The sequence below is a fragment of the Caretta caretta genome, chromosome 19 (genome assembly GCF_965140235.1).
Source record: "Caretta caretta isolate rCarCar2 chromosome 19, rCarCar1.hap1, whole genome shotgun sequence".
NCBI classification, from domain to species: domain Eukaryota; kingdom Metazoa; phylum Chordata; order Testudines; family Cheloniidae; genus Caretta; species Caretta caretta.
Genome location: NC_134224.1, coordinates 3399780 through 3414214, shown reverse-complemented (window position 1 = coordinate 3414214; position 14435 = coordinate 3399780). Strand labels below are relative to the sequence as shown.

General features: G+C 48.0%; 1 protein-coding gene across 2 annotated transcripts in view; it reads left to right on the top strand.

The window, feature by feature from the left end:
- Positions 1–5815: 5815 nt before the first annotated feature.
- LOC125624616 (protein argonaute-1) overlaps positions 5816–14435 on the top strand; it is a 46720-nt gene continuing 38100 nt past the window's right edge. For both annotated transcript variants that reach the window (XM_048825650.2, XM_048825648.2), the window contains exon 1: positions 5816–5975. In XM_048825650.2, the coding sequence (XP_048681607.1) occupies positions 5951–5975 (25 nt within the window). In that variant the 5' untranslated portion in view covers positions 5816–5950. The remainder of the gene's footprint in view (positions 5976–14435) is intronic.

Below are 14435 nucleotides of genomic sequence, written 5' to 3'. Positions count from 1 at the left end.
GCCCAGCCCAGCTCTTGTCATATGAGCAGCACCAGGTTCGTGAGATGCAAGCATCGCAAATGTGCAGAGAATTCTAGCAGGCCCCTTTCTGTGTTCACTGTATCTGCTTGGGTATGACTGACATAAGAAGCAGAAAGGGTACCTGAGAACTTGTGACACAAACCTGACTTAACACCATGTCTAGTCAACTGAAACCTTCCTGCCAATGATGCTGGTGTCACTGCTGCCCTCGGCTAAGGCAGCTCTGTCTGGCACGATTATCCTTCAGAGGAAATGAACCTCTGACAACATCCATGTTAAGTCTGCTTGCTGGGGACGATTAAATCCTTTCAGATTTATCCATTCCTGGGGGCGATGCCTATTTCCATTGTTTCTTGCCCTTCTGTTTTACCACTTAACACTAGTGCTCGTGCCCCAGATTTACACTACTTTGTGGACAACTCAAAATGAATGAAACATTAGCTGAACGTTTGACCCACTATTGGTATTGCAACAGCCAAACAAAAATGACTTGAGTTGGTCAGTATTAACCCTCCTCATAGCTGGTATCCTAGTCTTATTTAAACTACAGCTCCTCCACTGCTGTGTTGGTGGGGTCTGAATAACTAGTCTAGGAGGTGCTGCTGCTCAACAAGGAGCTAATTGTGCAGGTCAGGAAAAGTGGATCTGCCAACTCTAGAATCCTCTCCTGCAGGGGGATTGAACACCAATTCTAGGACTTAGCAGAGTGGGTCACGTGTCTGATACACATAGCACTGTTTATATTACCAAATGGCATCCCCATAATAGTGTAATTTACATTGATTAGCATGTACAATGTGTGGTTCAATTAAATATGTTGCCAAAGCTTCTGGTACAGCCTCTTGTGGGAATGTCAACAATAAATGGGGTTAGAATGATGCCACAGTCAATCTCCTTTGCTCTATGAGGAGCCCTGGGCTTTCAAGTTTGAAGCATAAATGGAAGTGGGTCATTTGAATTCTGTGGTCATTGTTAACCCCCTGCTTGAAGACACTGGTGTTTTTGTGTGTGTGTCCTCAGAAATGTCAGGCAGACTTTTTGTTTGGTTGTTATTTAAAAAATACTAATGCTAAGCAAGACACCAATGCTGCTGAACTGACCTAACTCCATGAGAATAAGATGTTCTGTTTCAGAACTATGTGAGTTACTGAAGTTAGTGCCTCACTGACGATAAGAATTTGCCTCTCCCATTTGGGGATCTCAGCATGCTTTACAAGTAATTAAACCTCACCATCCTCTGCCCTGGTAATGCTTGTAGCAAAGTATTCGGGTGTAGATTCCAGGGGGTGAAACGGAGGCACAAAGGTGTATTTCAAAGTCAGTAGTTGAGCTAAGAATCGAACCCAGGAGTCCTGCTGCCCAGTCCCAAGCTCTAACTCCCCAGATTTGCAATGGCATTTTCTATTCAGTTAGCTTCTGCTCATTAAAATGATCATCTGAGAACTGACTGTGAACGAAAACTGGGACGTGACGGTTACTTTTTTAGTCACACCTGGGTTAATCTGTCATGCTTTCAGAGAGGAGTCTAGCACAACAGGCCCTGATCTGGCTGATGCCACTATGCATTGACTACAGCAATATAAAGGTTCTGTTTCCAGTAATAATGTTAAGGCCCTGGTCAGCCAATCTGATCCTCTGGTATTGAGGGGATAGGCATGGTGGTCTAGCTGTATGCATCAGATTGCAAGATGAGGGCTCGAAAATGTAGGCTGTCTTCTAGTGAAAGGGAGCCGTTCCTGAAGTGTTCACACAGATCATCCTTGTGAGATGATTTTGTAAAGTTCACACTTTGTAGTCAAAGTGTTGCTCATTATTTCTGCCCTCTACAAGCCCTTGCAGCAGGACAATGGGGAAAACAACTAGTTCCAAAAAAGAAAAGAAAAATCAGTGTCACCAATATCAACCCAGAGGGTCACACTCCCCTCAGAGTGACTAAGTCAATAATGACAGCAGGGATGGACCTGGCCCAGAGTTTATAAATAACTGCTCTATGTGCACTTGCTAATACCACCCGAGAGCAGGAAATGCCTGCACGTGAGGCAAGTGAAAAATGCACCTGACCCCCAAGGCAGATCATTTAGACATGGCTGTTATCAAACAACTAAATGCTTCAGGCTTCAGTTTGCTCTCTGCCACATTCAACCTCCAGGGGCCAAGGAGCATTCAGCATCCAGGTCTGCCTCAGAAATCCAAGGGCACCGTGACCTTCTTCCGTGGATATGGGTAGCTCCCAGCAATGCTATCAGGAGTTACTGTTGTAAATTCCTGCTATGCTGATGGTGAATGTAAGGTCTGAGGCTTCTTCTGCAGCCACATTAGAACAGCAGCAGCCAGGAGCCAAGAAGCGGAGAGTCACATCCTCACATTCCATCTAAACTACATTCAAACAATGAAATAGCACGCTATAAAGAAGGCACTCTTATCCCAATAGTACCCACCACCACCACCAGATAACAGATCTAAAGATGTTTAAAGAAAACTTTGTTTGACAGCTTTCTGTCTGGCAAGGAATCACTTATCAACAGTTGTGGTTGTGAAATCTCTACTTCTTTATAGTTTTTTCTTACATAAGAACGGCCATACTGGGTCAGACCAAAGGTCCATCTAGCCGAGTATCCTGTCTTCCGACAACAGCCAGTGCCAGTTGCCCCAGAGGGAATGAACAGAACAGGTGATCATCAAGTGAGCCATTCCCTGTTGCCCATTCCCAGCTTCTGGCCTTTAAGGTCCGTACTTCTCTATTGTTTACCTGTATGGTTTCTGTCTGGTTCTTTGGTTTCTGTCTGCATAACTAATTTTGCAAGATTTAAATCAACTAAGGTGGTGGGGTATGAGTGGGTAAAGAATTGTTTTGCAATATGTTAGGACTGGTCAAAGAATTACTTTATAATATTTTAGTTAAATAATTGGTTAAAGTATAGCTAAGCAGGACTCATGTTTCACTATATAAATGGGTCCAAAAGGAAGTTAATTGGAACCCACTCCAGGACACAGCCCAAGATCAGAGCTGCCAGATCTCAACACCCTGCCAACTATATCGTGCAGAAGCTGGAGTCCCTGGATGACCTGATCCTAACTGGCCACCAGGAAAAGTTTGTCTGCCTTACTGGGAGTGGTGAGCATTGTATGCTTAGCGTGTGCATTCTGTTTTAGTGATTGTTAACAGAGGTTAAGGATAAAAAGAAAAGGAGTACTTGTGGCACCTTAGAGACTAACAAATTTATTTGAGGTTAAGGATATATGTGTAAGGCTCTTTCACTAGTAAAAGACCCTACAAACCAGCAGAAGGTTATGCCCTGAGCTCTAGGAACAGGGTAAAGGTGGGAGCTCTACTGTGCAGGTAAACTGAACACTTTCACTGACCCCTACATTCTCAGATCCCATTTCCCTTCCATGGCTTCGTAGTGATTCTTACACATTACACATAACCACAAGGGGGTGCTTCTAACACAGCACTAACGAACGCCCCTGATGTCAAACCAACCAACCTATCATTCCCATTTGCCAACAAGGTTCACAAAGGAGCAAACTTAAAACAATAAAAGCTGCTATTAAATAAAATTGTCCCCTACTGTTCTCTCATTAGCCTAGCAGAGAAAAATGACTCCAAAAAATACCCTGCCAAATGTGTCTCACCATGAACCTGCTAGGAACCCCAAACTGCTCGAGCCCTGCTCAGCCGACAGCCCTGAAGGACATCTTAGTTATTAAAGCATTTCCTTTTTATCTGATGATGCTTTAACGAAAGGTAGAGTGAGACCGAGGAAAGTGCTTACCGGACATCCTGTTTAGTACAACCCCTTGTGCCATCTTGGGCAATATATTACCCAAAGTTATGGTAAAGTTCTTCCACATCCTCCTAGATTCAGAATTTCCCTGTACTGCATCTACCTTCGTTCCATTTTTGATTCTGTGTTACATTCTGTCTGGCCTTCCCGCTAGAGCAAAGACGATCACTAGAGTGTGATGAAGCCTCGCCGGTGCTGCTTGGAGACTCTGAAAGTGCTGGTTTTCAGATAGGCAGGACTTGCAGGGACACGGTGGGGAAGGAGGAGAGGTGACCTTTCGGGCTGTTTCTCTTCCTCCCTCTCAAGCAAAATGGCAATTGGTGTATGTGGAATTTGTATTTGGCAATAGCGGAGTGTTAAACGGATACTGATAACTTAAAAATCTTATATTGTAAAATTTCTTTAGCTATGGCTCTGATCCTGCAAACACATAGACACGCTTAAGTTCTGCATGGGAGTATCTCAGTTCAGCACGTACATGAGGATCAGTGCTCAAACTACTAACCCCACTAGATTATTAAATGTGGAAGGATTTTAGAAGCCCCATTTCCTTGTCAGGGTTTATGCTCTTTGTTTAACTTTCTGCTTTCCTCTCTGCTTGGACCATGAAGTCAATTTCATCCTCACTGTGCAGCCATGCTAAGGTTTGTGACACTGCAGGAGAATGCTTATTTATTTCAAACAACTATTTTACTGGCATTAAACCAGAATTGTAGAAACATCTCTATTGATCTTCGGGTTTTTAAGAACTTTTTTTTACCCAAATATAAGTTATGGGCCAAATTTTAATTGTCAGATTCAATTTGGAAAAAGGCATTTTTATACTTCAAAGGAATAGTTCAGCTTCATTCCTGTTGTGGCATTGGATATATTCTTGACTGCCGATCTGTGTGTAAATTGCATGAGTGGAGTTGGCACTATGTCAGCCCTGCACACCCGGCACTCCCTCCCCAGCCGCCATTGCACACCTGGTGCTCCCTCCCCTAGCCCCCACTGCACACCCAGCACTCCCTCCCCAGCCGCCATTGCACACCTGGTGCTCCCTCCCCTAGCCCCCACTGCACACCCGGCGCTCCCTCCCCTAGCCCCCCATTGCACACCCGGCACTCCCTCCCCAGCCGCCATTGCACACCCGGCACTCCCTCCCATTGCACACCTGGCACTTCCTCCCCTAGCCCCCCTTTGCACACCCGGCACTCCCTCCCCTAGCCCCCCATTGCACACCCGGCACTCCCTCCCCAGCCGCCATTGCACACCTGGTGCTCCCTCCCCTAGCCCCCACTGCACACCCAGCACTCCCTCCCCAGCCGCCATTGCACACCTGGTGCTCCCTCCCCTAGCCCCCACTGCACACCCGGCGCTCCCTCCCCTAGCCCCCCATTGCACACCCGGCACTCCCTCCCCAGCCGCCATTGCACACCCGGCACTCCCTCCCATTGCACACCTGGCACTTCCTCCCCTAGCCCCCCTTTGCACACCCGGCACTCCCTCCCCTAGCCCCCCATTGCACACCCGGCACTCCCTCCCCAGCCGCCATTGCACACCTGGTGCTCCCTCCCCTAGCCCCCACTGCACACCCAGCACTCCCTCCCCAGCCGCCATTGCACACCTGACACGCCCTCCCATTGCACACCTGACACGCCCTCCCATTGCACACCTGGCACTCCCTCCCCTAGCCCCCACTGCACACCCGGCACTCCCTCCCCAGCTGCCATTGCACACCTGGTGCTCCCTCCCCTAGCCCCCCATTGCACACCCGGCACTCCCTCCCCAGCCCCCCCCGCACAGACAGGACACTCCTAGAGCAGCGGCGAGGGAACCCGCCCAGCCTCGCTGTGGATCCAAGATGGCGGCGCTGTGCGGACGCGCTGTGGGCCCGCAGGGAGCTGCCGCCCCGCCCCGCGCCGCTAGGGGGCGCTGCCCCCGCTCCGCCGCCTTTGTGGGCGCTGGGGCCGGGCCGAGTCGCTCGCGCCGGCGCTGGTTGGCCGGGCGGTCGCGCCTGCGCACTGGGGCCCAGGCGGGGAGGAGCAGGAGGCTGCCCAGGGGCTGCGGCGGCCGCAGCAGCAGCGGGAGGCGGAGGGAGCCGCGCTCGCCCCCCGCCCGCCGTCCGCCCAGCTCGGAGCCGTGCCCGCGTGGATGGGATGGAAGCAGGACCCTCGGGAGCAGGTACCGGAGCCGGGAGCGGGGTGGGCAATGGGGCAGGGGGGCGCCAAGGGGCAGGTGCAGGGGGGCTGTGCTGTGGGGCAGGGGGGCTGTGCTGTGGGGCAGGGGGGCTGGGCGGGGGGGCTGTGCCGTGGGGCAGGGGGGCTGTGCCGTGGGGCAGGGGGGCTGTGCCGTGGGGCAGGGGGGCTGTGCCGTGGGGCAGGGGGGCTGGGCGGGGGGGCTGTGCCGTGGGGGTGCAGGGGGGCTGGGCGGGGGGGTGCAGTGGGGCTGTGCCGTGGGGCAGGGGGGCTCGGGCGGGGAGGTGCAGGGGGGCTGTGCCGTGGGGCTGTGCGGGGGGGGTGCTGTGGGGCAGGGGGGCTCGGGCGGGGGGGTGCCGTGGGGCAGGTGCCGTGGGGCAGGGGGGCTCGGGCGGGGGGGGTGCCGTGGGGCAGGGGGGTGCAAAGAGGCAGGGGGGCTGGTCAGGGGCAGGGGAGCTGGTGCAATGTGTGGGAGCTGCGATGGGGGAGGAATTGGGGATGTGGTGCGGTGGGGAAGAGGCGTGGGGGTTGTGTAGTGGGGGAGTGCAGTGTGGGGATAAGGGGCTGCAGTGGGGGAGCGGCTGCACAAAAGGGGAGAGGGAAATTGGTGCAATATGGGGAAGGGGGTATGTGGTGTGCTGCCAAGGAAGACAGTGCAGTGGGGTTACAAAAGGAGAAGGGGAGTTTGTGCAATATGGGGTTATGGGGCTGCAGTGGAGAGAAGGAAGTGGGGGAGCTGTGCATAGAGGATGGGGAGACTTTGTTTTGTGGGGGAGGGGGCTGTACAGTGAGGGTGTGAAAAGAGATGGGGGGTTGGTGCAATGTGTAGTTAAGGGCTGCAGTTGAGGGAGAGGCCGTGCAAAAGGATGGAGAAGTGGTTGATGCAGTGTAGGGGCAGGAGGTCTGCAATGTGGGGCCTGGGAGGGCTGTGCAATGGGGAGGGGAGGCTGTAAATTATCGAGGGGCATGTGCAATGGGTGGGATTCAAGAGGGATGGGGGCTAGCATTTGTAGGGTTGGGGTCTGCTATGTGGGGTCCAGGAAGGCTGTGCAGTGGAGAGGCACTGGGAGAGAGGGGCTGCTGGTGCACTGGAGGTGTAAGGGGGCTCTTGAGTTGAGGGCTGTGTGATCTGGGAGTGGCGGGTCCTGTGAAGTTGGGGCCTGGAAGGCTCTGTGTTGGTGTTTGTTCGGTGCTGTGTATTGTAAAATGGGGGCTCAGTGGTGGGAAGGGGGAGGACAGGGCTGCTACCAGGGGGTGTCAAGGAAGGATGGGGAAATGGGAAGTGTTGTAAGGGAGAGGCCTTGGGGGGGCTGAGTGTTGCATAGGAGGGGGTGTAATGGGTTGTTGAGGGGGCTGCGGGATGGGGGTTGTGGAAAGGAGAAGACCCTTTAAAGAAATGAGTGAATCCAACAGCTTCAGGGAGGGGAGGTATGGAAAAGGGGAGCTTTCTTGGGCTGCCCCCTAGTGAAGAAGATGGGGTAGGTGCTGCATGGAGCAGAGAGGGCTTTTCGGGGTGGATTGGCAACTGAACCAGGGTTGTGCAAGGGCATGGTTGCAGAGGAAGGGGACTGTTGGGTAAAGGAGCCACAAGCCCCATCAGGATGGTGGTGGGAGGCAGCAAGCTCCTGCAAGAGGCTGACTAGGGGGAGGGAGCCTGGGGGACTGAGGCAGCTGCAAGGGGCAGGATAAGGGGCTGTTGAGTTGAGCAGCAGGTGCATGTCCCTGCAGAGCATGGTGTGTATAGATGAATCCTGCTGCTAAGGTCCTGGACTGCCAAAGACTCCTTTTATATCTCAAACCCCAGCAAATGGCTTATCTTTCCAGGATAGGGAGGGGAGGAAGAACCCCCCATTTCTACCCATCCTCCTCCTCCCCCACCTAATGCCTGCAGGAGAGTCTTAGGGCAAAAGGCAACAGACGGTGCTCGGCCTTGGAGCAGGAGTGCTGGCGCGCTCTTGTTTGGACACAAGGGCCAGTGGCGGCCGTTTTCTTGTGACAGAATGAAGTGGTTTCTGTCTCTGTGCTTGGGGCATGCGTGAAGTCTGGGCTTCCTTTGCACGCCTGACAGCTGGAGAGGGGAGGCAGCGACTGTTGCTAAAGAGATTCATTCTAGTGCCCTCAACGGTGTTTAACTGGGTGTGCTGGGGAGAAGCAATGTGAGCGGCTAACAAGGCTTCTGAGACTGTCCTTTTCTTGGTTTGCCCCTCCCCTGCAAAACCCCTCCAAATGTCATTAGACTGCCGCTTTCGTAGCAGTAGATCATTTAATTCTTCTTCATGTGGGTTCCATGGATGTTTTTATTTGATCTCAAATGCGTGACTTTAATTTCCTACAGAATATTACTGTCTAAAATAAAGGGTGGTGGGTGGAGAGAAGAAATCAGTCGCGATGCTAGATCATCGGCTTCTGTTAGGCTCTTAAAACTAAATTGATGAGTTTGGCGCCAGTTAAAACGGGATTGGCTTAATTCTGAAGTAAATTAATTTAACTTGAACGCATCAAAGCCTCAGTTATAACGTGGGTGTTTTCAGTGTCATGGGGAAATAGCTCATCTGTACATTGATAACTAGAAGCTAATACTTAACACTGGCTTATTAGCATTCTGACTAGTGTGACCTCGTGGTTAAAGTAGGAAGCTGGGAACCAGGACTCCTGGGTTCCTGTTCCTACCGATGTTGTGCTATGTGACCTTGGGTGAACACTTAATTTCTCTGTGCCTCTGATTTCTTATCGATAAGGATAATGATGCCCTCTTCCCTTGCACAGTGAAGCTAAAGTAGCTTTGAGATCCTAAGATGGAAAAGTATGAATCAGATTAGAATTGCATTATATTCATCTTTGCATGCCTTGCACTCTACTGTATCGGGTTCAAGCCCTCTGAGTGGGGGAAGTGTGTTTGGTGGACTAGACTCCACATTTAAAAACCCTGCTGTGAATGGCTGGATCATGGAAATGCAGCACCTTATTCGTTCTGGTCAGTTACTCATCAGTTATTGCAGGAAGCTGCGGGAACTCTGCATAAATTACAGCAGGCTGCTACTCTAGAGTGGTGGCCTTTATTTTTCCTTTCCACCACACACTTGTGAAAAACTTAATTTGCAGGTGGTGTGGCTGCTATTGGAGCAAAAAGGGTGTCTGAGAGTCAATGTAGTTCTTGGCGACCTCACCCACTCGAGAAGCCAATAGGGATTAAGTCCACTCAGCACCTAGCCAGGATCACACCCAATGTGCATGAACTTGCTACAGTTTTCACCCAGTCCAGAAGCTGTGAGCTAGAACAGTGCACCGTGGGGCATGCGCCACTGATCTAGGCTCTGGACACTGCTCGTAGAGCAGCTATGGCTGAGCATCCCTGACCGTGCCACCCCCAGCAGCTGAGACGCCAGTGACGGAAAAGGCCCAGTGTGGGACACACGTCCTCAGTGTCTAGTGTGAGTGTGGCTGTGTCTAACCCATAAATCTAACAGATCCTCCAAGAGGCTCTCTTGACTGCCTCCCATTGTTTCTGCTTGTAAGATCTGCTACTCTTCGCTCATAGAATGGCTCTGAAATCCATAACTGGGTTCTGTACGCAAAGGCCACCTTGTCTGTCCCTGAAAATCTTGTGTAATGACACGGAGAAGAACTGTTTTGCTTTCCATTAATCCAGTTAGGCTCATCATGAGCGTTTGAGCAAACACCACAGCAAAGGAGATGGGGGAAAATATCTGTACTGAAAATTATTTGTATATTTGCAATAAAGTACATCGAACTTCTAGGTGCATGCACAAAATAAACAATTTCAATGTAACATGTATCAATAGAAAAAAATTCTGTACACTCCCTTCTCAGTTCAGCTCCCTTTCACCCCACTCTCCCTCTTTGGCTATAGTCTAAGCAGCCAGATAAACCTTGCATCAAATAGTACCATAATCCTGATCTTTGATTCGATAGTACAGTGTATGGAAAAACTTAATATAGATATGTGGAACATAAGAATGAGTGGAAAGACAGCAGAGAAGAACTCAGCCCTTTCTGCTTTTAAATTACATGCAGTTAAGAAAGGAAGTTTTGGGGAAAAAGGAAACTAAACATACATGCATGGTGGTTTTAACTACTAAACCCACTCTCCTGTAGTTGGCACCTTCTATATCCCTTACAAACTTCCTAAATACCGTTAAGATTAACCGTTGTCTTTGTGTGTTAACCTCCACAAAAACCTGCAGCTGTTTCATTCTAAAGGATTTTTTTATCTTCAGGAAACACGAATTCATGTCTGGGTATTTACTCTGTTTCTTAGACAGGATTATTTCATGCAACAAAGGCGGGAGAAGCACCTTGCCTCAAGACATAACATGTGATTTATCTCTAAATGCTTTCTGTTGTGTAGCTACAACACCTACGAAAGCAAATGTGAGACTAATGATTAAAATGGCAGATGTTAAAAGAAATCAGGAAAATAAGCATACTGAAATTATCCTGCAAGGATGCTCTTGTATGGTTTGTAGAGTGATTTTTTTGGTAAATCACTGCTGTGTGCATACACTTAAATCATTTTAGCATGGAGGAAACTGGCATTTAGATCCCAGTCTTTGGGCCTGCTCCGTTGATAGGGAGTAACTTTGTATGCTACTACAGTAGAATCCTTAAAAAGGAGGAAATAGTGTCTCTTTGCCTTGTCCTGTGTTTTTGAACACAGTAATCAAGTGTCCGAATGTTTGCAGTTCCATGTATCTGCAGCTTAGTGGCTTCTGTGTAGAAGTTCTAGAGGACTATATGTGTAAAATGCGGCTGGAACAAGCGATAGTAGCAAGGGCATCTCTTGCCTCTTCTAGACACTGAGAAGGCAGAGATCTGACACTCCTGATCCATGACTGAAAAGACTGGATTAGCAACCCACACTGAAGATATTGTGAGAATCTTGCAAGCAGCCAGCGTTCCAAAACACTGCTGGCCTTTTCCATACAGTGAGCAAATACATATTTCCATATATAGTCCCGTACTGCCTACTGCAGGGTTTCCTGTACTTCTCGCTGAAGCAGCTGGTACTGGGTCACAGTCAGACAGGATACTGGACCAGATGGACTCCGGGTCTGATTCAGTCTCGCAATTCCTATATTTTCTATTTGTTACAGTGTAATCAGCCTGTGTTCTGCGGTACGCTACTATCTGTGGAGGACAGGAATCAGATCCTAGACTAATTCACAAGTGAAAGTGACTTTAATGAATTCAGTTTCCACCTCAGCAGATGTTAAAAGAGCCAGCCTTGGAAATCCGCAAAGCCTGTCACTGTGGTGGGGCTTCTGTTTTATAAATGTCACGGCTCTAACTTTCCCACCTTCCCTGCTCCCGAAAACTCCCGTGCTTCATGGTTCTCCATATTTCAAGGAGCACAGCAAAGCTTTTTCCTAGTTGCTAGCAGCAAATGTGGCTTCTGGCTATGTGGCGTGAGGCATCATAGTCTGGGATTGGGTTAAGTGTGTGGCTATCTGGAGAGTGTGCTTTTAAAACATCTTAAAAACTTGACTGCTGTGCACAAACTCTGGGGCCAAGAGACCAGGGTCTGCTTCCACTGCTGTACAGGAGGCTGGAGATGGACCAGGTATTTGAGGGACTATTTTATCTCAGTGACCCTTCCCAGACTTGTAAGGCGGGTGCTGTGCTTTGAGGGCTGGAAGCAAAGTAATGGAGGCGAAGAGTGAGACGTTTTCCTAGACTCATTCCAGACATTAATCCTCTGCACGATTGCAAATAATGGAATTGTTACTTTGCTTGGAGCCTATAATCATTATTATTTTATTGGCAGTGTGATGGCACTTAACAGCCAAGTGCTGGGAGCTGTACAAACATAACACACAGATGACCTCTGTCCAAAAGGGTTTTCAACTTTAGACCAGAGATGACAGATGGATGTAACAAACAGATGGGGAGCACAAGGGAACAGGGCTGGAGTTGCAGCTTCTTGTACTCATCTGTCATGTCACAAAACCATTATCTCTTTTTAAGTTAACTCGGCAGGTGTCATAAAATCATTCAGCAGATTTAGTTTCATTACAACCTCCTTAAAATCCACCCCAAAAAATTGGTGGTATCTCCCCAGCTTGGTTTTTATTAACAGGTGCTGTATTGAGGTCTCATATTACTAAGAGGGATTTGTGCAAAATACACTGCATTATGTTTTCTAGTAGTCTTCGAAATTTTAAACCTAAACTCAAATTAAATGAGCCTAGTACATCTTATGGTACATTTGCTTTCCGTTTCACTCACTAAATTGCTAATTTGCAAAACCCAGTGACTCTCAAGGAGTTTCCCAGTTGTGAACAGAGCTTGGCAAGAGTCTAGGGTGTCTCGCAGAAGTTTGCAACCACGCTAGTGCAGACAAGATGCAGGTCTGTGCAGACAAAGGGTGGGTGATGTTTTTAATTTGGCAGTTCCAATTTAGACACTTCTGATTTCCCAGTTAAAAGCTGAGATCCTGACACTGCGTAACAATGTGCTTTACAGTTTAAGGCTCTCTGTGCAGTGTCTACAAAGAGCTAAATTGCTTTCAGAAGTAAATACCATAGTAAAACAGATTAGTGTCTATTTCTTCACGTTTCTTGGACACAGCTACCAAGACCCGGGCCAGAAGCAATACTTGGGTGGCTGGACAATTCAGTTTTTCCCCCAGAAGGCTGGCCCTGGAGCAGGCTGACAGATTTAATGCTTTGAATCAGTGTTTTCAGTCTGAGCTCTCTGCCTGCCATGTGGTCATATTCTAATTATACTCAGTTTAGTGTTGAACCAAAAAGCCACTACAGCCAGTATTAACCTAATTGCTGTTAAAGTAACTTGTGTGATAGAGAATTAATGTTAGTGAGTGCAAATCTGCAGAGATTAGGTAAAGGAAAGTGTTTTTAATAAATCTACCTCTGCATATATTTTTCTTCTGTCCCCTGTATCAAATAAGTCTTCCTCTGTGCATTTAAAAATGTTAGCTTGGAGGTGGGAAGTGTATAACCCACTATTAATTAGTTTTAAACTGGAAATAAGGCACACATTTTTAATAATGAGTAATTATTGGAACAGTTTACCAAGGGTTGTGGTGGATTCTCCATCATCGATAATTTTCAGATCAAGGTTGGATTTTTTTTAAAAGATCTTCTCTAAGTATTGCGTGGGAGTTCCTTGGCCTGTTTTATACAGGAGGTCCGACTAGATGATCACAATGGTTCCTTCTGGCCTTGGCATCTATGAATGTGCACTCACCAGGGTAGACCAGACAGGAGTGGTGGCAACAGGCTTTTATTTAGTTTGGAAAGAGAAAATCCTTAATCCTGAAACAATAGGGAAATTTATCTTCCACCTTTTTAAATTAAAATCTCTTCAAGTGAACCTAAAAGCACAGAAACCTCTTTGCATCTGATGTGCAGCCTTTTACAGCAAATGAAACTGCATAGTTGTAATTAGCTATTTAGTAGTAGCTGATATTAAATTTTGCTATTTTAAGTCTATTTGCTGCATTAGGGAAAACAAGACACTCAAGAAAACAGGTGCTGATGATTCTCTCCCAGAGTTAAATTTTGATCATAGGCTTGAGAATGAACGTGAGGGGACTGTGGATGAAGCTGTGTTTCTGCTGTGACTTTTTTTGTGTGTGAGCTGCTAAACTGACAAGGAGGTCTGAGCAAATCCTCCTCACCCAGCAAATGTGTTAATGGGACGCATTGTCCAGCAGGTTCCGAGATCTTAGTTTGGGTAATGCAGGAGGAAGAATTGTATTGAATTAGTAGCAATGTCCTGGGAATAGACGTCCATATTTTCTTGTAATTTTGCTTGGCTCTGTGCAAAAGAGAAATACAGCCCTTGTCCCCTCAAAGTTAATAGACGACCATCTCATTCTGTGCAGGCTGTTAACTCCCCCCGCCTGAATATATCGTCCTTCATCTGGTGTTGCCACTTGCTCTCTGGCTTTTTATGAGAGGTTTCATTGAACTGATTCAGGGTGGAAGATCTTTCAGGGTGTTTAAAGTGAGCGTGGGGTAGTGGTGATTAATGGCCTTTCTCTGTTTATTAACACGCCACTTGGTGACAGCCAAATGTGTCCCCTCAAGGCTTTTGTAAAGCAACCGGTTTTTCCTCAAAACCCATTTATAATTTTCTCAGATTCCTAACTTTATTTTTTAAGAACAGGGTGTGTGCGTGAGGTGTGTGAGGGGAGATTATTATACAAACTCTGCTGTGTAAAGAAACTTCTTTTTGTGTGTCTGTCCAATTCCAGTGGCCCGTCTTTTTTTTTTTTTTTTTTTTGAATAGAGCATTTGGAGAGGATTTAAATTGACATGTTAATTTCATGCCCTCCTAAACATTACGGGTTCTCACCCATCAGGCAGCTGTTGGTCAATTGGTTGTGTTTGCCAGCTGTTCCGCTAAATATATAAACAAAGCGTCTTTCAGCACTAATAACCCCAAGTGGATTTTTACCTTG